Genomic DNA, 26,116 nt, shown 5'->3' with positions numbered 1-26,116 from the left:
TGTGCCCCTGGCCCATTTGTCTAGGGGTAGTTAGATTTGTTCTACTCTTGGTTCTTTTTCCCTTTCCTTTCTCCCCCCCCCCCCTCATTCTTTACTGCTCTCCTTCCTCTACTCTGTTACTTTTCTCTCTTTTTTTTTTCTTTCCCTCCCCTTTACCCTCTTCAATTCTTCGCCCTCTCCCCTCCCTCCCCCCTCTCCCCCCTTTTTTTTTTTTTTTTCCCCCTCTGCTCCTAGGGTGTGAGCTGGGAAAGCCCGTCTCCCTCCATGCCTCCGCTTGATCGCCTTTCCTCCATCGCTGTGGGCTCCCTCAATGTGAGAGGCCTTCATAGTCCAGAGAAGCGCTCCGTACTCTTCAATCTGCTCAAAGGTAAGCGCCTTCATGTTGTGTTTTTGCAGGAAACTCACCATTGCTCTACCAAGCCATACAAGTTGACTAATGCTTGGTTTCCTCATGCATATCATAGCTCCTCTCCTGATCCGAAATCCAGAGGGACTAGTATCTTGATTTCTCGCTCCCTGCCTTGGGAACATTTGGAGACTCGCACTGATTCTGAGGGGAGACTTGTTATGGTCAAGGGTCGTATCTCCTCTCAGCTTTTTACTCTTGCCTCTTTGTATTTGCCTAACTCGGGACAGGGTCGTGCCCTTAGTTCTTACTTAGGGCTGTTGGACGGCTTTGTGGAGGGCTTCCTGGTGGCGGGGGGTGATCTTAATCTGGTCCTAGACCCTTCATTGGACTCTTCTGCTGGCGTCTCTTCTCACCCTTACTCGCTCATCAGGAGGATTAAGAGGGACCTTCATTCCCACCAGCTTGTGGACTCCTGGAGGTTACTCCACCCATTGGATAGGGATTACTCCTATTACTCTCCGGTCCATCACCGATATTCTCGTATCGACTACCTCTTTATCCGTCACCAACATCTCCACTCTTTGTTGGCTGCGGAAGTCGATAACATTACTTTCTCCGACCATGCTTTGGTTACTTTGTCTGTTTCCTTGTCCTCTCCTATTCCCTTCCAGCGTCAGTGGAAACTTAACGCATCACTTCTTGATGACGTAACCATCCTGGATGACATTAAGACCCGTTTGGGGGAATACTTTGAGAGGGAGGAATTGTCGGGGATTGCTCCTCCAATGGTGTGGGAGGCTCACAAATGTTTTATCCGGGGTATCCTGTTGCAACATGGTTCCCGCTTAAACAAGGAACGCCGGGCTTGTATTGAATCTCTGCTGCAGCGGATCCGCTCATTGGAACTTCTTCATAAACGCCAAATCACTCCTGATGTTTATTCCCAGCTTGCCAGCGCCCGAGAGGAATTGCGTACGCTCGTCACTGATAGGGTGAAGGGTACTCTAGCTAAATGCAGACGTCATTTTTATGAGTTTGGAAATAAGAGCGGGCGTTCACTAGCTAGGGCCCTTCGGGTTCAGCAGTCCTCCACCTACGTTCCATGCATCAATTCCACCCAGGGTACTCGATTACACATGCCCCTTGATATTGCAGCTGCCTTTCGGGACTACTATGCCTCTTTGTATTCTGTAAACTCTGGCCCTTCTCCTCTCCCTGAAGCGGAGTTCCGAGATCGCATTCGTTCTTATCTCTCCTCCTCTGGTCTCCCGTCGTTGTCTCTAGAGGAATTGACGGCCTTGGAATCTCCTATTGTTGAAGAGGAAATTTCTTTAGCTATCTCCAGTATGGCAACGGGTAAGGCCCCAGGCCCAGACGGCCTTACCTTGGTATACTATAAGAAACTTGGCCCTGAACTCCGCCCCAGACTGTTGAAAGTTTTCAATTCTCTCACCGATGGCTCGGCCCTTTGTCGTGACTCCCTGTGTGCTCACATAGCGGTTATCCCCAAACCCGGAAAGGACCCTCTTCTGTGCTCTAACTACCGCCCCATTTCGCTAATCAATGTTGACCTAAAAATTTTAGCCAAGATCCTTGCGACGCGTTTATCGCCCTTGTTAGGAAATATTGTTCACGCGGATCAAGCTGGATTTTTACCCGGCCGTGAGGCTCGAGATAATACTACCAAAGCTATCAACCTCATGTATGGGGCTAAACAATCGGGCTCTCCTCTCATGCTTCTTTCAACTGACGCTGAGAAAGCCTTCGACAGGGTCAACTGGCGGTTCATGGAAGAGACCCTGTTACATATTGGCCTTGGAAATCGCATGATGAGTTGGATCATGGCTCTATACTCTCTCCCTACAGCGATGGTTAGGGTGAACGGTTTATTGTCCCAGTCCTTCCCTATCCGAAATGGCACTAGGCAAGGATGCCCCCTCTCGCCTCTCATTTTCGTCCTGACTCTTGAACCCTTCCTCCGCCAGGTTCGAGCCGACCCGAACATCTCAGGCGCTGCTCATTCTTCCTGTTTATACAAAGTGGCGGCTTATGCAGACGACTTGCTATTTTTTCTTTCCTCCCCTCATGTTTCTCTTCCAGCTCTGATGTCTGCCTTTCAGGTTTACTCGACCCTTTCGAATTTTAAAATCAACTTTTCGAAATCAGAAGCCCTTAATGTGACCCTTTCCTCCTCGGCGGCCACCTCCTTGAGTCAATCTTTCCCTTTTCATTGGGCCCCCACTTCTCTCAAATATTTGGGGGTTTATCTTACTCCGGACCCGAAAGATCTCTTTCGTTGCAACTTCCCCCCACTTCTGGCGTCTATCAGGGCTGATTGTACTCGATGGTCCGCTGGAGCCTTTACTTGGTTCGGGAGATGCGCGATTTTTAAAATGAACATTCTCCCTCGTCTTCTCTACTTGATGCAGGCGCTTCCCATTCACATCCCTCTGTCTTTTCTTAGATCCCTCACTTCCGTCCAACTGAAGTTCATCTGGTCGGGCAGACCCGCCCGAGTGAGCAAGGCTTTTCTCTTTCGTCCCAAGAGTTGCGGTGGTTTATCGCTTCCGGACCTGAAGTCCTATTACTTGGCTACCCACCTGACTCGTGTCGTGGACTGGTGTAGGCATGCTGTTTCTAAACCTTGGGTCTACATCGAACAGGCATTCTCTCCGATCCCTTTGCAGGTTGCCCCATGGTTGGACTCCTCCTCATTGTCATCTCTCTTTTCTCACCCTACCCTTGGTCCCACGCTTCGGATTTGCTCCAGGGGCCTTGTTCGCTCCACTCTCCTCCCTAAGGATTCCGCTCTTTTCCCAGTGCTGGGCAATCCTGCCTTTCCACCTGGAATGTTTGACCGAGTTTTTCGTAATTGGTGCCGTCATGGGATTTTCCGTGCCTGTCACTTCCAGGACGCTGGGGAATGGACTACACTTCTGAATTCCCAGGCCCCTCCTGAGCTGCCCCCTTTGGACGCTTGGCGGGGGATGCAACTTCGTCACTTTTTACATTCTCTCCCTGCTCCTGCAGAGTTCCGCGTCGAACCTACCCCCTTGGAGAAGATTTTTGTTGGTGCTGGCCCCCTTCGCCACTCCCTCTCGCTCACTTACCGGATCCTGGTTGAACCTCCGGAGGACTTTGTTCCGCCGTTCTTGTTGAAATGGGAATCTGACTTATCCCTTTCCCTCTCTCAGGAACAGCGTAGGCGCATTTTTCGCCTTTCTCATACTGCTTCCATCAGCTCTCGCCACCAGGAGGCCAGCTACAAAATCTTGTCCCGATGGTATAGGGTTCCTACGAGACTCCATGCTATGTTTCCTCAGGTCTCCCCATTATGTTGGCGCTGTGGCGACGAGGAAGGCACGCTGCTACACATTTTTTGGTCCTGTCCTGCCCTTTCGTCCTTCTGGGAGGGGGTCAAGCGGATAACCCTCCAGCTTACTGAAACTTCTCACCATTTGGGCCCTGCCCTGTTCCTCCTTAATCATTGTGAGTCTTCTGTAAAGGTCTTTAAGCGTTCCCTACTTAGATTCCTGATCCTCGCTGCCCGGGCTTGTATCCCCCTTTTTTGGAAACGAGTGGATCCTCCTCCTCTCTCCCTCTGAATTTTGAAGGTCAACAAGATAATGCGCATGGAAAATCTCACGTCTTTCCTGCATGGCACGACTGAGGCGTACATCAAAACCTGGTTCTACTGGTTCAGGTTTCAACAGTCTGCAGAGTACCGGACGCTCCTGGGCTCTGACCCCTCCTCTGATTGATACTCTTGTTGTTCGTCTCAGGTATTTGACCAGTGGTTGCTCCCGAGCCCTTCCCAACTGGCTGTGGTATGGATGACCTGGCGAGCGCTCTCACTGGTTTCCTGACTGCTCACACTCACCCCTACCTACCCTTTCACCCCCCACATTTAGTCCTCTCCCCCACTCATCTGTCCCACTAACCCCTCCCTCCCCCCCCCTTTTTTTCCTTTTTCTTTTTTTTTTCTATGTTGCTTTCTTTGTCTTTAATTTTTTTTTTTTTTTTTTTAATTTTATTCTTCTGATTGTATTTTGTGTTGCACTGTGTGCTTTTTCTGTTCGCAGGGCGGGTGTTCGCCTTGTAACTTGTAATTGTTTTTTCTTTTCTTATTGTTTAAAAAAATTTTCAATAAAAATTTGAGTTATAAAAAAAAAAAAAAAACAACCATAGCGATTAATATTCTTTGTATGGCTTTTAATTTATTATACTATATTATACTATACTATGGAAAAATTGTGTGAAGGCAGCCTTAAACATTTTAATGTGTTTTTACTCCTTTTTTTTTTACAATGGACAGCTGATATGTATTAATAACTTGTAGGTTTTATTACGCTTCTGTTGGTAAATGAGAATTTCTGCCCAGTGTAAAGCGCTGGGTTATACTGACTCGCTTATCCCATAGCAGGTTTTATATGTGGAGCTGCGGGAGAGATAAACTCCTTCATTGCAGTTGCAATGTGTTCAATGTCCTTAATGTAATGAGGGGAAGGGAGACGAGGCAAATATTTGCGTGTGTAACGACTGTGTGCGTTAAGTAGAAACCAGGACTCGTCGCAGTTAATTGATTGTAGCTACACGACCGGCTTCTCTAAAATGAATATAATTTCCCCAGATGCCTGTAAAAATTAATCAATATATCCCAAGCGATTACTCCCTGGCTAAATTACTTCCAAGAAATTAGACCAACCATTGTATACAAATGTAACTTGTTTCAACCTTGGCAGAATTTTTTTTATTTCATGTTATTATTCAATTATTTTTTTAATCCATTTTTCATTACATTTAATGTAATTATATTGTTTATATGTAAGTGCGTGTTTGGCAAGGATGGCTTTGTTTAGTGGCTCATTCAATTAGACGTGGCAGAACAGACTTGTCAAGGGCACAGGGCTTAGTTGGAGTGTGTTCAGTTCTGGGCTGATAAACTTTGGGTATGTTCACACAGAATATTTCTGCAGGCTGAAAAAAATCTGCTTCAGAAATTAGGTAACTTTTGTTACGCTTTTTTTTTTTTTACGTGATGCCTTTTGCTGTGTTTTTTTGTGTTTTTTATGCAGTTTTTTTTTTTTTTAATCAAGCATACTGTAAGGACCTGGAAAAGCAAATCCCATTCACACAGTGTGGAAAAATATTCACAACAGACACGTTGTGATTTCCAAAACCGTCCTGGATTCCACCTCAAAATCAGCCCACAAAAACACTCAGAGTGTACATATCCCTTAAAGGGGACCTGTCCCATTAAACATACAGATCTGGTCTAGCAGCAGCTTGTGATATAGCAGGTGGAGCTAAGCAGATTGATATATACTTTGTAGGGAAAGATTTATTTTAAGTTACTTAGGAGTCCAGTGGGCGGCTCCAGTTGGTGATTGACTTCGATCTAGCATGTCCACTGATTTTGGGAAGGCTGTCAATCATTGAGTAATTAAAGGGGTTATCCATTTTTTAATATTAGGATAAGTCATCAATTATAATAGACCTGTGGGGTCTGACACCCGGGACCCCTGCAGACCAGCTGCTCCAGGACATTATGGCTCCTTGTTTACATGAAGTCTATGGAGCAGCGCTGCAGTACCTGAAGCTGCCACAACACTTCATATGGCGAGTGAGCCGTACTCAGATACTCACATTACTGCACATCATGCAAATCCCATCTCCACTTTGCAGAAAAGATAGCTGCGCAAACACGCTGCGATTTGCAAAGCCTTTGCGGCTTTGCAAATCGCAGCATGTCAATTATATCTACGGAAACAACGGCGGCTTTCCTGTAGATATACTGTTAAGAGAAAGTCCGCAGAGGAAAACTCTGTGAACTTTCTCTTAAAAGAGCCGCGGAAAGAACCGCAATGCGGATACGGCCCATGGGGCCTTAGACTTAGAGCAGACAGAAGACTGAACTGCAGGAACGTGAGTGCAATATGCAGAAAGAAATATACAGAAGAAAGAATGTGTGACAGTCAGGTTTTAATACACTGACTGAGTATTTGATTGGAGAACCACCGATCTGCACAGTGCAGGGGCCACAGTGCCCCAGGTACTCCAGTTCTGAGCATTATCTCCCCTTCATTGTGCTGATCATCAGAGCCAAACCATGGAGAAATAGAAGGCCTCATGCACACGTCAGGGCCATCTATGAGAATATGTCATCTCGGTCTGTTCAAGTCCACAGAAGGGACTTAGTCACATGACCAGGTATAACAGCCGTGTGTCCTTGGATCTATTCACACAACTTTATGTGTTTTGACAGATGAAGATATAGTATGTAGATTTTTTTTATTTTTTTATTTTTTTATAATTTTTTTTACGGCTGTAGGACATTTTTCACTTTTGTGCAAATACGGCCAAACAGTTGCACGCGGTTTTATGCACACGCAAGTGACTCTATTTGGACGAGGCATGTAGATGTACAGTAAACTCCTCATGCCATAGAGCTGTAATAAAGCAGTGTGTATGAGGCCATATATTAGTGCTCAGATAGATAGATAAAAACTTTATTTATCCCGATAGGGAAATTATTGCATTGCAGCAGCTCATAAAAAAATAAACATACATAAATAATACACAACAGTCCAATATAAATAAATACATCAGTACCCCATGCTACACATCTAAAAGCCTATTATATGATTCACGATAAGTACCATTAAAATAAACCATTCTGTTTCTGGTGGACAGGTTACACCCACTCCTATAGGTGTACGTAAAATGTATGTACGTAAGAGTCACTGTCATGTAAGTGCCTTTTTATATGATCTGTAGAGTGACTGTGATATTTAAAGGGTTGTGACATACATAACACTTCACCCCTTTCTACATATTAGGGGATAAGTATGAGATCGCTGGGGGTCCTAGTATTTGGGAGGACTCGAAAGTTCACCTGAATCCTCCATGTGAATGGAGAGCTGGTGTGCTACATCCTATTCACTTCTACAGGGCTGCCGTGCCATAGATGCAAATGGCCACACGTGTGACAACCCCTTTAATGTAAAGTTCATATTAGGGGCACTTTAGAGAGTTCATTGGCACAACAATTTCCTAAATTGCTCCCTTTACAGCAAGAGTGTTTACGAAATTTCCAGTTTGTCCTGTGCGAACTGTCTGCTGGTCACTTTTTTGGGAATCTGTATTCTGCTGACAGGTCTTTCTGGAAATGTAACATTGGTCGCTCTGAAATGGGACATCCCGCTAATAAATAGAGCGTTTCCAGTCATTATGGAATTAAATGTAATCTCGTAATATTATAGCAAAGCTACCTCCAAAGTCAATCACATTAACCAAACCATCATCGTCTCACCATAAAAGATACAAGTTTATTTTATATACTCTTTGTATTCATAAAAAAAAATCATCTGTGTACAAGGGCTCTTTATGTGAACATTTGGTTAGGATTTTGCCCTTCTGAAGGAATTTTTTTTAATTCCTGATCCAACGCCGTTCCGAAAGGACCTCTTCATGAAAGACTTCTCTAGAAAGGGCTTAAGGAATGCCAGCTCCTCGCTGCGATCGGCTTCTATCAGGCAGCTGTTCAACAGGATGAGGCAGTAGTCCGATTTCCCAGATGACTACAGGGTCAGATAACAGAGTAACGTAATAATCGACTCTAAGCAACCATCATAAAATATTGTATACAGCAAACAGTGATATGAAGAGCCCAATTTATAATTTGGGGTTCAGACTGTAAAAGTTCTGAACTGGGGTGATTTCCAGATTCCAGAATAGCAAAAAAAAAAAAAAAAAATCACCACCATTAGGTTGACGGTTTATTGACCCACATTTACAATTAGATATACAGTGTAAATTTAGACTATACGGTCTGATGCCAGATGATAAATCTGGTGCATCTTTAGACTGATGTGAATTGATACCACCTTGTAGATGGCTTCCTTTTATATGCCAAAATGTTGGTGCACTTGGGGAGGATATTGTCGCATCTTCATCCATACCCTAGTCTAAAACTAGATACACCTAAAATGTTCTGATTATAGGCCAGAATTCAGCCTCAGTCCGTTTAAATAGTGGTTACCAACGGGCCCCAAAAACTATAATGGGGTCCGCTGGGTTACCACCCAAATAATGCAGAGAGAAAGGTCCTGCTTGCATGTCTCTTCTCTCAGCATTTTTCAAGTGGGATGGAAACCCCCAACAGAGACCGAGCGCTAGTGTGAACTTTCCTTGTTCTATGCATGGAGTACCCCTTTAAGTAACTTATTTAAAGAGAACCCTTAACATAGAAAATGCATTGTAATCTGCAGGCAGCATGTTATAGAGCAGATATCTGCTCTCTTCTGGCCCTCAGCTGTGTCATGTGGCCAACACTCTGACTCTACAACTGACAAAGTAAGGGAGATTTATGAAGAATGGCATTGTCATCGCAGGTCTTCATATCTCCTGTACTGGTGGAGATGATATTTTGAGGGGCTATGTGCCTACACTGAAATCTATTCCAGCTTACGGCATATGGGAAGAATATGCAAATCTGGGGGCCACACGGTGGCTCAGTGGTTAGCACTGTAGCCTTGCAGTGCTGAAGTCCTGGTGTTCAAATCCTGCCAAGGGCAAAAAAACATTTGTAAGGAGTATGTATGTTCTCCCCGTGTTTGCATGGATTTCCATCCTATCTTCCAAAAAGACATACTGATAGGGAAAAATGTACATTGTGAGCTCTATGTGGGGCTCACAATCTACATAAAAAAAAAAAAGAATATGCAAATCTGTCTTCCATGATGTAATTAGGAAGTCAGTGCATCAGTCATGCAGCCCAATAGAGGGCGCTCCCATTAACATCCCTTGTCTAGAAGCTTATGGCAGGCATGGATTTCAAGTATCACTTAAGCGAGAAATCTTTTGTAATGATGATATATCAGGTGGGTCAGATAGTCTTGCTCCCTTTTCAGAGACATTAATATGCCTGTTGCGACTGTCATTTAGTAAGTCGCAGAGACTCCATTTGGACCTTTTTTACTACATAAAACTGCCATAAACTGATAATAAATGTTGGTCACATGACATAGCTGAGGACCAGAAGGGAGTGGTAAAATCACAAATACAACCACTCGTAGGAGGACAACAGTTTACAATATACAGAACATTTTGTATAGATCAGAGAATAAACATTTTTGCAGGAGGGCTCCTTGTCACATGAAGCTGATCACAAAGTGTTCCTTTGCTGGGACTTTCAATGATCACCTGTAACCTAGGGTGAAACCTTCCCAGGACCGCCAGCAGCGCCACCTCAGGTGATATTAAGCATAGGTATTAATGTTGGTAAGGTATTACACAAGCAGTGAGATGTCTGGGTAATGTAGGACAGTACAGGTCCTTGAGAACGAAAGACTTAAAAAATCTTTCTAACTGCCCTACATTTAGCTTTAAGTTGAGACAACCTGAACCAGAGCACCCGCTATATTCATTCAGAATTCTCAAGTAGGGTGTATGAAAATGGGTTTTATAAACTGGACACCTATAAGTGCTGCGTTGCTATTGTACTCTACACTATGCTTATCTCAAAATATCCAAAGAAAGTACTAATGTTACTAAAGTGGTTGTAAGTACTTGTATCGGCTGTGGCATCTACAACCTTCACCCAAACAAATCTTCTCTCCCTGTTGTTCTATATGAGCTTTATATAAAGCTACCTGAAATGTCTCACTCAATAACAGAGTGAAAAGGCTTAGGAAATTGTATTCTCAAAATTTTCCGCCAGCAGACACTAGCTGTTTTGTGGCAGGCTGTTTGCACTGCTTCATAGACCAAAGGTAGTTTGCTATGATCTATACTGACATGTATACTACGAGGCTTCTGTAGGACAAGATTGAGGGACTTGAGTCTTCCTCTACCCTGCTCAACACAATTGTGTCTCCATAACTGTGTTATAGCAGAGCTGAATGGATCCTTGAATTGTTTATTTCATCCACTTTGCTGCAAATGTATACTGTATATTGCAGTGCTTAAACCAACAGCCAGTCTATAGCACAGCGATTCCCAGCAAGGGTGCCGGTTAGGAAGATGACTAAATGCCTTTATGCAATGTTACCTACATCCTTAAGACGTTAGGGACTCAGGGATACCTGAAAGGTTTGGAAACACTGCTACAGCATCTATGTCCTATGTGGACAAACCCTCAAGGATCCCTGTACACAGGCAGACATGGTCTAGTAAATCCCACCTTACCCCAGGACTACTGTCCCTTCATGACAGTACCAGACAGTAGTCCCATGGTGAGACTGTCATACACAGAACGATAGCTATGATACCGTCTGGGTCTCTGGAGAGAACACAGTCCTAGAAATATAACCAATACATGGATTGTATTTTCCAGGCGGTAAATGTCCATGTGCAGGGACCCTAAGGGTAATTTTTATACTGCAGGTGTAAGACAAGAGCATTTCCCATTGTAAACTTTCACCACATTAAGTCGAGTCATACATTGGCATCCATGTTCCTATGTTGAAAACATTTTTGGCATGGTGTGTGTGTGTGTGTGTGTGTGTATATATATATATATATATATATATATATATATATATATATATATATAATACTTGCCCAGTTACGATACTGTGGTTTTCCCATAGCACTACAGCGTTATCTTAGAATCAGATATCAAAGAACTTGTATCCCCCTTTTGCATCTATAAGTCAGAATCCCCTAAAGCTAAAATTTTACAATTTCTAGAGCAAAGAGATCCAGACAAGAATGTTTTCATCCTTTACCTTTGTTTTCAAATGTAAATCACATCTGAGGCAGCGCTAACACCACAACGGGTATGGCTTAGAATAGAAGTTACTAATATCACACATATATGGATGGAAATATCTCTGGAGGTTCTCAACACTGGAAATATGTGAGATAAAATAGTGAGGGTGGGGATTTTTTTTCCATTACAATCAACCTTTCCCTAGCTGATAGCAATATAAGATTGAATACAACTAGACATGGAGACAAGATGTACTATAAGTTACGTTACCTTTCTAATACATATCAGAATTTAGCAAAAGCCGAGATTAAGGCTGGCTATACATGGTGTAAGTGGTCACGTAAATTTTATTCAACAGACAGCTATTCCTTTAGACCCCCATAACATGGGCACACTTGGCTGCCAGACACCTAATCTCATTTGTGATCAAAAAGATTGGGCATGTTAAAGTCTAAACGCCCGATCCTTCTCTCCCCTGACATCTGCTGTCAGTGAGAGTCTAGAGGGTCCTGTACATATCAGATGGTTGGCCAGTGCTGACAAAACCATCAGGTTTTGCCCATATTCATCTAATTTATATGGATAGGTAATCTACTGTATCTACCCTTATTGGGATGACAATGTATCTTATCGTGGCCAATACAAAGACAATAGAGGTTGTCTGAGATGGGTAAAGTTGATCTGCTTTTTTTCCCCGAAAAAAAAAACCTAACTATGTTTGCTATGATAGTAGGTGTGAAGAAAAAATCAGGGTACTCACCACAGCGTCTTAAAAACGAAAAACTTCTTTATTATGTTTGCTATGAGTTGGGTCTGGTATTGCAGCTCATCCCAGTTGACTGTAATAAGCCTACTCTTCAATACCATGCACAGACTAAAAAGGTTCTCTTTCTGGAAAGTACAACGGAGACCCCTTTTTCTGTTTGTTCAACCCTAGATAATATTCGTAAATATCCAATATTAACAGATCTGTAACTTACTGTCAGGGACATGCCAGGCTGATACCAGAGATGCATGGTGGAGATCCAGAAGATAAATACAAAGTGAAGCTTGGAAACACTGTAGTAAAGAAGTAAATGTAAAGAAATAGTAAATATAAGGTATCTACAATAGATCTGTATCCCAGTGTGCCCCATAGACCGTCCTTACCTGCTAGGCTGCAGTCCTTCCATCGCGGCAACGTACATTTGAGTCTCCTAAGTCCTCCCCTTGTCTGAAAGATGTTTTATACTGTTGTTCGTGAGTCATGGAGATGCTTGGGATCAAGTCTAATTGACGTGGGGTGGCCTTTAATGAATGTTAAAAGGGGGGAATGGAAGATAGCAGATGACTTTCTCTACTTGACTTGTGTAAACTTGCGCCCTTTTGGAAATTAGCTTCTGACAAGGTTCTCCATCAAACCACCTCAAGAAATGAAGAGACTTCCTTCAAAAGTTTTCAACATTTCCAAGTACTGATCATGTGGAAACATTAACTAGTTTTACTGTTGTATTCCATGAATGTTTCGATGTCAGAGATGTCACTTGGAGTTCTTTAATTTATACCAAAGCCCCCTCCCCCTATCCTGCCATGTACACTATGGGGAGTTTATTAAGACTGGCATTTCCTACTGTGCAGTTCTCCAAAGCAACCAACCATTTTCCATCTCTCGTATTCCAAAGGCCTCTATTTTGTCGCTTTGTTGCTATAGACAACCACTCCACTTATCCTTTAATTCAAGTTTATTAGGATATTGGCTGCTTAGGCTTTGTTTACACATTTGTTGTGCATTGTAGACTTCCTTATGATCCTCAGACGCAGATTCCATCAAATATGCCAGAAAACATTGTGCGTTGTCTGATAAAGAACCAGGACCCCATGACGGACACCTGACAGAATCTATTATGATCAATAGGATTCTCCAAGCTCCATTGATGTCCATCATGTGGCTTTCCATGTGCTCTTTCCATGAGCGGTTATATCTTCCCATAATACTCTATGTTCATAATAATTACATTTTTCCTTTTTGGGGAAATGACAAGCCGAGTTTCTACCCACGACCACTCGCCAGTTCTGCTCCCTCTCCCCTCTCACAGCATGCAAATTCACAAAGAGGAAGGAATTTGCAGATGCATCCCTAAAGTTATCACTTATATCTTACATTATCTATCTATCTATCTATCTATCTATCTATCTATCTATCTGTCTGTCTGTCTGTCTGTCTGTCTGTCTGTCTGTCTGTCTATCTATCTAATTTTTGGACGGCAGGATAAATTGCAGGAAGGGAAGGGGGATGGCTAGAGGGTTAGGAAGATGCCATCTTCTCTTACTGATATTTTGTTAAGTTGTTTATAGTCACTTATATTACTAATTTATCGGAAGGAAAAATTGTAAAAGATTTTAGCAAGTCTGTTATCTTGAGTGTGTGACAGCAAGACCCGCATTCCCTCAGGTTATAAAATATCTTGCGTAAATTATTGTATTGCATTTAATATACTTTTATTCCATCTGGGATTTCGGCAAGTGTCATCTTCAGGCTGAATACCTGCGTGGGTGGATAATGAGGATCCCTGACATGGCTAATACCTCCCACAATGTGACAAAGTGACAGTGTTAAAGCCGTCATGTCTCATGGTGCAGTCCCTGCACGTACAGCATAGGCCGGTCTAAGCAGCTGCTTGTAAAGATCCTATGGGGAATTACCAAATTGCTTGTCATTTCTCAGATTGCCTGATTATTGTATCATCTCAGGAGATGTCTCAGGATATCTCTATCTGTTTTGCTTCTTTTATGTAACGTGCCTGAGCCCATCTGCTTTAAATCCCTTATTTTGCATATAGGTGGAACAACGATTTTCTGAATTAATTTATTTTAGGGCCTATCTAATTTCTTTATTGTATGAAGAGAAGTTTTGCAGCTTAAAGAGGTTGTCCAGGATAAAATGATAATTAACATCTAAACTAAACTCCCTCTACCCACCTAACTTACTTCAATTAAAATAGGTTAGCTCGGGAGACGGGGGAGGGTGGGAGGGTCTAGTAATGGGCGGGATTGATAGTGGGAGGGGCTAGGCTTAGTGAGATGGAGGGTTTTGTAACGGAGTGAGAGAGGAGGATGGGGCTGAGTGAGAGCGAACTAGTGTAGTGGCTACACAGGAAGCTGCACAGCAGGAAGCTAACACCAAACAATGCCAGAAGCAACCAGAGACAACCAAAAATCACTCCATACACTGCTAAAAGTATATTGAAGAACTTATTAACCCATTACTAGCACTATTGGATGAAGACCGAAAATCAATAAGGACCACCGCGCTCGACCAATTATTCCAACAGTGCTTTAATTCGGAAAATATTTTCCGAATTAAAGCACTGTACGAATAATTGGTCGAGCGCGGTGGTCCTTATTGATTTTCGGTCTTCATCCAATATTGCTGACACCAAGAGTGGTACGGACCCCGCCGTCTCATCATCTGGGGTGAACCCCCCCCCCCCCCAAAGTGGTTTACAAGCCTATTAATTGGTTGCTTTATACAACCCCTTAAGGTGAGAAGCTCTCCTATCACGCACATTTCCGTATACCTAACTGTACCTCACCATGTGCAGCTCGGTGCTGTCTCTGTTTTTTGTTTACCATTACTAGCACTATCAGACCTTTCTTAAAAAAAAAAAAAAAAAAAAAATCTGCCCAGAAAACCACTTTAAGTTCACAACACGTAGAAAGTACACATCAGAAAGATTTTTCTGCAATGATTATATTTTACCCCATTCTGTGAATTCATTCTTCATGACAAACAGTGGACAAACCGTTCAGGTTCGTTCCGACCTGGAAGTACAAGTAAACTGTTTGAAATAGTGAAAAAGTTATGTATGACATTCTGAGGACTCTAACCAATTTCTAGCTTTCTACTGCTTGCACAGCCTTAGTAATGTAACTAGCGACAGTAACCGATATTGCTATGGGTCACACTAGGTTTACACTAGCGTTCGGTTTTCCGTTCGTCAGGTCTGCTTGAGGTCATGTATTTCTCCTTCTTTTCTTTCTCAATGCTTTCACATGGCTGTTACCATTTTAGTTGGTTCAGACAAACTGAACTGCAAAAAGTTCAGGTTCAGATCCAACATTTTTGAAATGTTTAGACCGAACCCCCTTTGTCTAGAACCTGTTCTCTCATAACTAATGATGACCTATTGAAATCTTAGTGTATTTGTATATTTTATATTAACAATATCATTACCTAAGATAGTAATGTAAAGTAATCACCAATATTGCTAGTTTCCAGACACTATATTGTTTGGGAGCCATTCCCTAAGCCTTCCTATATGAACCTTCTTTCTACTTTATGTAAGATGACTTCATATATTTACTCGTGTGTTATTTATTCTTTATTTTGCTGTACTTCGGTCCGCCATCCCCCCTCCCCCTGCTCTCCTGCTATCACTGTGTGGCATTGCTCAGTACTTTCTACAGTACAATTAGATGTGAAATGGCAGTCCTTACACGCCTAGAGCATCTTTGCCGACTCTGTCAGAACTTGTTGGGTTGGCAAGAATATGCCAAGTCCTTTGGGTAGCAAAAGACAGGAGAATGACCCAAAAAACTGAAGGATCTCCTGCCAAAAAGGAGTAAATGAACTTGCATATTTATAAGGCAGAATGTATTGAAGCCATTAATCACTAAGTGGTGACAAAGTAGATTTGTGCTCGAGATTCTCTCCAGAGATAGACGGGAGGAAGCGTTCAGGTGTATTGATAATTCTGTTAGAAGCTGGGAGAGGTAAGAGATCGGGGGGAGGCCATAGATGAAGATGTCTTGTAGACGATCGGGAATTTTTCTTGCTGGAAATGTCAACGGGAGATCATTGGTGACACAGGACGTCACCGCACATTACTTACTGCTGCCCCTGATCTGTCGTGTTCAGCTGCTGTGACGTACAGTGCAGGAGACTTTTATACTTTGCATTTACACTGAAAAGTGACTCATTTATTAATTCCACATTTGTTTATATTTCCACTCTCAGGTTAGATGTGACATGAAAGTGATGGCGCACCAGCTGTCAGGACATGGTGACCAGTGATCATTGACAATCATAATAGGAGATGGGTAAGTACAACCACTGAGCGGAATATCAGACGCATTCAGGAAACTTCACGTCACAATGAAAAGTAAAGGAATATCTTGAGGTGAGTCTAAAGGAAACAATTGTACTATATGTATTGATTCCAGTGCTTCATTTTTATTATGTATCCAAGTCATACTTAGCACATGATGGGGGCCGTGTTACAGATTTCACACATGGCCCAGCGGCTTCACGTTATGCCTCTGATAGTTCACTTGACCCCCAAAATGGACCCAGAGACTCTACAGATGAACTTGTAGTCAAACATCTATGTATATCTCGATGCATGCTACAGTGCGTAACACCCCTACATCTGTATGTATAAGCCCCATGTTTTGAAAGTTCCCATTTCTTGGTATAATTCGGGATTAACCAATTATTCCTGCACTTTTCACTTCTCTGCACGTTATGTGTATTTTATAGCTGCAACATAATATAATATGGATTTTTGTGCTTGAAACGTTTGCTGGTGTAATTTTCCATAACAGGGGCCAATGGGAAGGAAAATGGAATTATCACACCCAGATAGCTTTGAATCGTGCAGCCAAAACCGTTTTTAGGAAGGAAAACATCTTACTTGTAGATGCTGGGCCTCAAAATACCTGAAAAATCTGCTTAGCGGAGTGCTTCAGTATTGACGGCCTATTACAGCCCTCCATTTAATTTGTGATTTTTAGTGCTCGGGATTGAATAGAACGGAACATTTGTGTCTTTATTATCAGGCAATGTACAGGTACGGTCGTGGCGAGGAGGTAATGATAGCTTTTTTATAAATAGCTCTCTACAGAAATATTGCTGCGGTTCACAATGGGGTAATTTCGGATAAAATTCAATATTTTCTTTAGAAAAAAAATCAACTGATGTGTGAGAGCATTCTGAGTGTATCTGAAAATACAGGCGTTGTATCTTGGTAGACAAACCCAGAATTACTGGACACCGAGTATGCCTTAAGAGCATAGGTACCGTGTGTGTCCCTGGGAGACAAGGCCAAGCCCTGGTTTGTACCATCTTCTTTGTTATTAGGAAGAAAGAACCTCTGTAGGACTCTTTGTTCTGGGCCCGTCTTGACCCCATGGCCCTATATGTCAGCATAAGGGTGTGCACCTAGAGAGGGGGCCAAGTTTATTATGGAATGCATTAACATCTATGGGGCTTCCTGTCCATTCTGTTCTGATAACAAGTATTATATTATTATATAGGTCCTATTGTGCTCCATGTTATTGGAACGGAATGGATCTGGAAGCTGCATAGACATGAATGTAGAATATAGACAGAATGTATTCGGAGGTCACTGAGTATCAACCAACTGCAATCTGTAATAAACTCACCCCCCAACTTGGAGCACACTCAGCCCTAAGCCACGACTAAATATTACTATACACAGGGCATATTATCAGTGAGATCTAATAAATTATTAGTGAACCATCCCATAATAAATAGATCCTAGTGACAAGTGACTGCTTCTAAAATCCTATCTAAATGGGGTTGTCATCCACCAGATCATTGTGGCCTATTATTATCTGCCAGTCTGGCCTTAGGGGTGTATCCTCTGGCACTCTAATGAGCCAGTGTACCATCTATACATCCAGGTCAGTGGGTGCTGTACTTTGATACACCAATCTAAGCTACATTGCAGATGGCCTTTATGATGAACAAATTGGAGCACAACACGTGCCAATGATGCTACTAGGGCTACTGCATAATACTTCAATATCATCACACTGTAATGGTTGCTATGCATTTCTGCTATAGATTCTTTATGGAAGGCCCGCTGTATCCTGGCCTTACATTGTTTTGCTGTAGTAACAGCTGCGTACCCCGAGGTAATGCCAACTCCCTGCCACCTGTCCTTCCTCTATGCGGTTGTGAGCAGGGAACAAGCTGATTTCTGTTAATGCCAGTTTATGAATTCATATGTTCATGAATGATCAGGTGCTCTCTTACCCACTGAGCCGACACATAATCAGATCTCTCCTCCTGGTCTTTTACTTAGAATAATAATCAATTTCTCGAATAAAAATAACTATCGCCCGTCTTTCTTTTTTCCTCCCTCTGAATCTTTAGTAAAAGGTCACGGCGGTGATGATTTATTTCATTCTAATCCTTTTGTGCACCCGTGTTACTAGAATCTCATGAATTTCCATTTGGCGCTTACCTTTCAGGCCGCTACATTCCAGCGCTGCGCACATGCCAGATCTGAATCAATTTATTTTATTGACTCTTATAATTTGTTTACAACACAATCTACTTCCAGGATCTTTGAGTGGCGCTGCAGATACCTGGCGGTGCAGGCTGCTCGGTGAATTGCTTAGACCCAGGTTTATGTTACGTTATTTGTGTACTGGAGCATACTGTATGAACATATGGCAGCACTGACAACCCTCATTTTTGTTATTTCCTCACAGACATGGACAGATTAGAAAACTACAAATAAGACCATATACACATTTTTAGGATTTATTCACACATCTGTGTCCGTTTTTCATCCATGACTATGTCTGTTTTGCCAGCAGTTTTCTGTCCAGGATTTTACATCTGTATGTAAATAAATAAATGGAAGGAGGCCTAACTAGGGTTGTCACCTTTTTATCAAAAAATACTGGGGGGACATGGCTTAACAGAAAGGGGCCAATAATATCTCTACACCATGACTGCATGTTGCCACCTTACGCTAGGTTCACACTGGCGTTCGGTCTCCGTTCTCAGGTTTCTGTCTTCTGCATGCAGAAGACGGAAACCTGTCATGCCGAGTCCGGCCATGAGCGGCGGTGAGCGTTTTATGCACTCCGCAGTGAAACAGTTTTTTTAAACCGGACACAGAGTACTGCATGTCCAACTCTGTGTCCATATAAAAAAAAAAAAACAACGGTTTTGACGCGGAGAGCATAAAGCGCTCACGGCCAGACACCTTTCAAACCAATGGGTTTGAAAGAGTCCTGCAGCTTTCCGTCTCCTGCTCTGTTTTGTGCAGGAAACGGAAACCTGCAAAACGGACTCCTGGGCGCAGATGTGAACAAGCCCTTATAGTGACTGAATGATGGCATTATGCTATTACCAAGTAAGGGTATGTGAACATGTAGGAATTTGGCACTGATTTTGTGGTGGATTCTGTCTCGAAATTTGACTCTGAATCTGCCTCTTATTGCTTTCTAAAGGAGTCCTAGATCATAGCAGGACGGTGAAAAAATAAGCATCTTGCTTGATATTGCTTTGGATCCTGCAGCTTGAAACGCTCATCTTATTGGTGATTGAAATCTGTGGTGGAAAATGAAGAGAAGGCTGAGTCAGTTCAGATTCATTTTCCGAAGGGTGAACAGCTCCAATACCTCCACGTTGTGTTCACGTTATCAATCCTGAATAACACCACCATACCATTACCGAATAATACCTCTACCCCATGCCCACCCATTAATACCACATAGTGAGTGAGAATAATATAACCACTACACAAATACTGTATCTATAAGGGCCATTTCAGATTATTGTACCAATGGGGGGGGGGGGGGGGATTTATTTCTGTATACCCTGAGGTTCATCTGAACTGGTCATATAAAGCGGCATAACTCCAAATCTGATGAACTGCATGAGGTACGGGTGTTGCTTCTGTAGTATGGATGGCAAAAGACATCTGACAGCAGCACAATACTGAAAAACAAATGTCTGTGACTGTGACAATAGACTGTATATCTTTGACACTGTAAGGGTATACGGCGTGTGAGAGTTTGCGCGCCGTATACGCTCCCATTGATTTCAATGGGAGTTAGGGTCGTATACCCCGCGTTATTTTATACGCCGTATACGTGCCACATCACGCGGCACGTTACATCGTGCGAACACACCCTAACCACTGTCATGAGATGTTCCTATACATTGTCCACATTATACTGCCATGTAGTTTATTTTACTTGCAGCCAGGAGTTTATTATATTCATCCTGTAGACATGTATATAATACGTAACTGTTTCCCTGACCCCCACGAATGTGACTGTCCTCCATTAGGCCACACTCTTTAATATTTTATATTTCATTCTTATATATAACGTGCTAATGTTATTTTATACATTTAAATTCTATTCATCCATATGAATGTTGGGATGTGCACAGGTTCTACCTCTGGAACACCCATCTATAAGGAGTTGGGGGTCTTATCTACTGGACCCCCACCTATTGGGAGAATGAGACAAGACTGCTTTAGACATTCCCATTGTGCTCCAACCAGGGTCACTTTAACCTACAAACGTTACATCTGCACTCCTCCATTTTCAGTAGTTTTTACTTGTTGGAGTGGGGGGGTCTATATTTATTTAATTTATGTAAAGGTATTTCCAGTCTACATAAGTGATGACCAATCCTTAGGATAGATGATCAACTAAAGAATGCTACGGGTCCAGGATCCAGGGCCCCACCGACCAGTTGTTTGAAGAGGCTGCAGCATTTCAGTGAGCTCTGCAGCCTCTTCACTATTTATTATTATTATTATTATTATTATTATTATTTATTATGCTTACTGGCATACCAAGCACATTGCCGTACATTTGTACAGCGGCTATTTTTGGTATCACAACTTAACTCATTCACTTGAATGTCAACGGACTGTCAAGCAGAAGTGGCACTCTACTTCATACAGCTGATCCGTGGGGATCCTGGGTGTTGGACCACCACAGATCTTCAGTTGATGACCTATCCTAAGGCTAGGTTATCAATTTAAAAGTCCTATAAAAACCTTTTAGGTTCTTAGTCGGGAGGTCTGTATCTGTTTTAGGGTGTCTTGTCTGGAGGTCTTTATTTTGAGAGTGTGTATTTATATTGAGCCTTGTGTGAGATCTGTACTTATTTCAAGGGGTCTGATCTTGAGGTCTGTATTTTGGGATCTTGTTTGGAAGTTTGTGTATAGGAGATTTCGTCTTGTGATCTGTGCTTAGGGCGTCTGTATTTGTTCCTTTGTGGTGAGCTATATTTATACTTTTATACATACACATATATATTTATACTACAGTATATTTATACTTTGTTGTGAGATATATTTATTTTGCTTACTTACTAGCGTCATCATATACCTCAACACTTTGCAGATATTGTCAACACTGTCCCATATAGGGCTCTCAATATAAATTCCCTATCAGTAGGTCTTTGGAGTATGGGAGGGAACCCATGCAAACACAAGAAGAACATACAACCTCCTTGCAACAAATGATATCCTTTATCCAGGGTATATATTTATTAAATGTTTGATGGGGGTGATGCTCCCACTCTTGAAACCTTAACATGCAATGTATGTCAAGATGGCCCTACGTGTCCCCATTTCCAACCCTAAGGTCACCTATACAAGTGGCTGATATCATTCCGCACAGTCCATAGAATACTGAACCTAATGACCGATCCCTTTAATTATTAGAGGGTTTTATACACAATGGCTGCAAGAAATTAAAACCTGACCCATCTGGGGCCTGAATTCAGTTTTCTCCTAATGAATTCACCTGCACAATAAGCTCTGAAAGACGGACTGAATCAATTGTGCTGAATATTTATAGAGCTTCCTCCAGCCGTAGCATTAAGTCTGTTATTAGCATGCAGGATGAGGCCAGAGCAGGAGATATCATGGATCACATTTTGCAGAATACATTCATGCTGGATTTAGGTTATCCTGCGGCAGGAGCGGCTTCCACACGGTCTGGTGCCACCGTTATGTCAACAGAAAGCTAGTGACATCTAAAGCACAGCGGAGAACGCCATTGACAAGATACGATCAAAAGTCAAAAGAGGAATTGTAGAATTTATCCCTCCGGGCTGATCATTGGAATAGAATTTCTGATGATGCCATTATTTTTGCAAAATCTTCAAACTCTGAGTAAATTTTACTACAGTGGCTAGAAGTGTGACATGACTGATGGAGGATGAGCATGTGTGACACCTGTAGAGCTTATACATCTATGACCGAGTCAATAATGGCAGGCAGGAATGATGCTTAGTGGTAACGACAGAACCACTTCTTTCTGTCTCAAGACCTTATAGTATAAAGTCAGAACTAGAAATGATAGAAAGCAAGGTTGTCAGAGCTGGAACTTGTAGGGTGCATGGCGATCTGAAATAGAGGTTATAGTGAATGGGATTGTCAGAACTAGATATTAGAACGGAGTTGTCAAAACAAGCTTAGGGTTCATTCATACGATGTAACGCGCCGTTGATTCTGACACGTAAACTTGTGTCAGAGTCAGCGCTGCAAAACCGAATCCCATTGACTTCAATGGGTTCCGTTTAGCGCACATAACACATCGAAATAAATGGAAGGCTTTTTAACCCATTGATTTCATTGTGTTACACGCGCTAAACGGAACCCATTGAAGTCAATGGGATTCTGTTTTGCAGCGCTGACTCTGACACAAGTTTACGTGTCAGAATCAACGGTGCGTTACATTGTATGAACGGACCCTTAGATGGAACAAGGCTGTCAGAACTACATTTTATAGGAACCAGGGTTGTCAGGACCAGGACACATAGTAAATAGTTTATGGAGTATTTAGAAAAAGAATTTATAGGGAACAAGGCTGTCTGTAGATGAAATTATAAGGAATAGTGCTGACAAAACTAGAATTCATAGGAAACATCAATTTATAGGAACAATAGTTGCCAGAATGAGATTAAATATAGAATGGGGTTGTCAAAGCAAGACCTTATAAGGAGTGGGGGCTGTCAGATTTATCAGATTTACACATGGTATGGAAAAGGGCTGTCAGGGGCTATAGCACCTAGTCCTGACAATCTCGATCCTTTATAGAACTTTTAGGTATCAAGATTGTCAGAACTAGGGCACCGGGCTAATACAGACAGAACTTGTAGGAAATGGCATTGTCAGTGTTTTAACTTGCCTATGGCCAGTTTTCCCCTCTGCAGGCTGTACCTGTAGCTTGCAGTTGTCTCTGAGCTGGGTGTTGGAGACTAGCTGCCATACACTGCTCACAGTAATCTGCTCCATAACAGTCTCTCTCTCTCACTTAGAAACCGCCCCAGAGCCATGCGGGACATATCTGGAGAAATACTGACTTGTACTGATGTTAAAGTGCTTCAGTTGTGATAGAAAGCTCTCATTATCTCCAGCATCAATCTAAGCCTCTGTATCTGCTTCTATGTATACCTGCTTCTGCTCATTTCTCCAGATCTTTTCTCCATAGACTTCTACTTTTATATATTTGTAATACGAGTCTCAAAAGAGATAAAGCAGAGTTCTTCAGAGTGAAAATCAGTTTAGTAGAGCAAGGGGGAGCAAGGAAAAAAAAATTTCTTTGATAAGAAATTTTAGAATGTAGAATTTGTTTAAATCCCATTGCCTATTTAACCACTTCAGTACATTTTCGGGTTTTTTTGTATGTGCGGTTTTGAGGGCTGTAACATTTTTCTCGTATGTCTCATTGAACTAATTTTTGCGTCTTTTTTTCGGGGACACATAGGGCTTTATTTTTATGTTGTTTTTATTGTCGAATGTGTTTTAATTATTTTTTATATCCGGGAAAATATAAACATAATAGGAGGGAAATTGTGTCTGGTTTTCACTTTATTATTATTTTTTTTATTTCATAACACAAAGTGCTACTGAAAAACTTTATAAAATAGTTTTTCCTCTCTGTTACGGTAATTTTTATTTTGTATGGTGTCGTCAGGGGTGGGACTGTAACCTTTAATAACGGCATTTTATTAGCGTATTATTTTATTTTTTATTATTTTCATTTTTTTTAAACTTTTTTATTATATTTCATTTTTTTTTTCAGATTGTGTCACCATAAGGTCATAAAAGACCTTTAGGGATATCTGATCACTTTTTTTTTTTTTTTTGTTAGGGAGACTGATTTCCCCTATAACTGAGGCTGCTACATTTAGCCTCAGTTGCAGGAGGAATCCAGCCTCCTGCACACTGTTCTTTACACTTACAGAGCTGATCTGGGTCCTGTAGGACCCAGCAGCTCTTGTAAGACGCTGAGCCCGGCGGATCACGTGACCGCCAGGTCAGAGGGCGCCCGCATCATGGTGGTGCCCATAGCCGTGTATACAGTGATTGAGAAGGCAAGGAAGGGAATAAACCTTCCCTGTCTTCTCTCTGGGAGCTCCGGCTGAAGTTACAGCCGGCTCCCAGCTTCAGTAGCTGCACGATCTCCGTGCAGCTGCTGTGTTCTGATTGGACATACCGGTATGTCCTGTCAGAACTAGGCAACCACTTCCCGGACGTTTATAGTCTATGGGTGGTCCGGAAGTGGTTAAAGGGAATGTGTTGTCAAAAATAGGACCTACTATTTTAAAACAAATTTTTATGGTAACCGCTTCGGGGCTGACCTAGATTATATACGACCAGGCAGTCCATTCTTAACACTAAAAATTTATACATACAAACACACATCTATCATCTATCTATCTATTTATCTATCTATTTACTGTATCTATCTAAATGTTTACATTCAATAAATATATAAAAAATTGAAAAAATTGGAGATGCATTACTTTTAAATTGTAAAGATATTGATGTTATACCATACACGGCCTGTGGTGAAGAGTGGCGCTGATTCTAGGAAACAGATCTCAAACTATAAATTAAGAATTGTAGAGTTTCTTTATAAGTGGCCGTGGGCAGCAGCGGTGCTGAATGTATAATACATTCGTTGTGTTGCCAATCCTTGAAGATACGATCTGTGAATGTAAGAGACGTAATACACTGCTTAATAATCCTGTCATCATCTACAATGCATTGTGTAAAGGATATATTATTTCTATTATAGGAGCTAAGCCCTTGTGTCACTTGGTACCTTACCGGAGGTCAGCACATTGCTAATACAATAGGCCACAATTCCTTATCCTTGATTGTCCTACTTAGATTAAAAAAGTGTTTATCGGCCGGTTCTGTCCTTCTGCTGAGGAGGAGGAGGCAGAACACACTTGGCAATGCATTAACTTCCATTCAGCTCGGGAGCAGCTAATACTCTATTACTTCTTCTGCGAGTCTCTAGAGAGAACACTTCTTAACCCTTCAACACTGAGGACTGGAAGGCAAGGGAAGAATACAAATCAACTCATTAAGGTCTACGAGACCCACCGTGCAAGCGAGACTGACCTGACTTCTGAGGACACGATGAAGAGGGACGTGGGACGGCAGTGGCAAAGAAGAGGACCATATAAGCACCTTAAATACTGAGAAAAATCAATAGGAAAGTTTGTATTGGTAGTCCGGAGTAAGGATCGTAAGCAAAAGCTGCATAAGTATAAGTACAGTGGGCTGACAAATTCGGACCTTGTAAGTTGATAATTGGTTACAAAAGAGTCTGTAGAGCCCATGTAAAGCCCCTGCGATGAGCAACAGTCAGCCAAAAATTCATTGTTGGCAGCAGATTATCCCCTGTGAACAGGGAATATGCTGCTAACAATATGTCAACTATATAGGGACTGAACAACTATATTAATGGTGGTTCCTATGTGTTAGGGAAAATGAATTTGTCTGCCTGAGTCTAGGTTCACATCTGCACATGGCGTTCCACCGGAGGACCCAAACAACGGAGAACCTGACTGCTAAAGCATTGGTTAACTGAAGATGGCCTCGGTCCCCATAAACTATAATGGGGTCCACTGGGTGACTGCTACTTTTTATACTGAAACCAGCGGAGAGAAAAGTCCTCTGTGCAGGACTTTTCTCTCTGCCGGTTTTTGTGGCAGAGTCTCCAATGGCTTAAATGTGAACCTAACCTCAAATTCCGCTTCATTTTCCTTCCACTCCCCATAGGCAATCTACCGCGGCTTTCTGAATGGACCAAATCCACAGGAATTCTGAAACTACGGACTCTCTGGCTAATTCAGAAAGAGCAAGCTTTTTTTTTTTTTCCAGCATGGTTATTTTTTATTTTATTTTGTCTTGCATTGATCTCTGCCTCCCATTGTACTCAATGGGAGGCAGAATGGGATGTGATCTACTGCTGATTTTGAG

At 42.1% G+C, this 26,116-nt stretch overlaps 1 protein-coding gene across 1 annotated transcript; it reads right to left on the bottom strand.

The window, feature by feature from the left end:
- Window positions 1-7,649: 7,649 nt before the first annotated feature.
- Window positions 7,650-12,247, bottom strand: NPS (neuropeptide S). Its single transcript, XM_075257662.1, has 3 exons — window positions 12,213-12,247; window positions 12,044-12,122; window positions 7,650-7,929 (listed from the first exon to the last, which is right to left on the bottom strand). The coding sequence occupies exons 1-3, from the start codon at window positions 12,233-12,235 to the stop codon at window positions 7,750-7,752; spliced, it is 282 nt and encodes a 93-aa protein (XP_075113763.1). The 5' UTR covers window positions 12,236-12,247; the 3' UTR covers window positions 7,650-7,749.
- Window positions 12,248-26,116: the final 13,869 nt, after the last annotated feature.

The sequence above is a fragment of the Leptodactylus fuscus genome, chromosome 10, assembly GCF_031893055.1.
Source record: "Leptodactylus fuscus isolate aLepFus1 chromosome 10, aLepFus1.hap2, whole genome shotgun sequence".
NCBI lineage: Eukaryota > Metazoa > Chordata > Amphibia > Anura > Leptodactylidae > Leptodactylus > Leptodactylus fuscus.
This window is presented reverse-complemented; position numbering and strand designations above follow the sequence as displayed.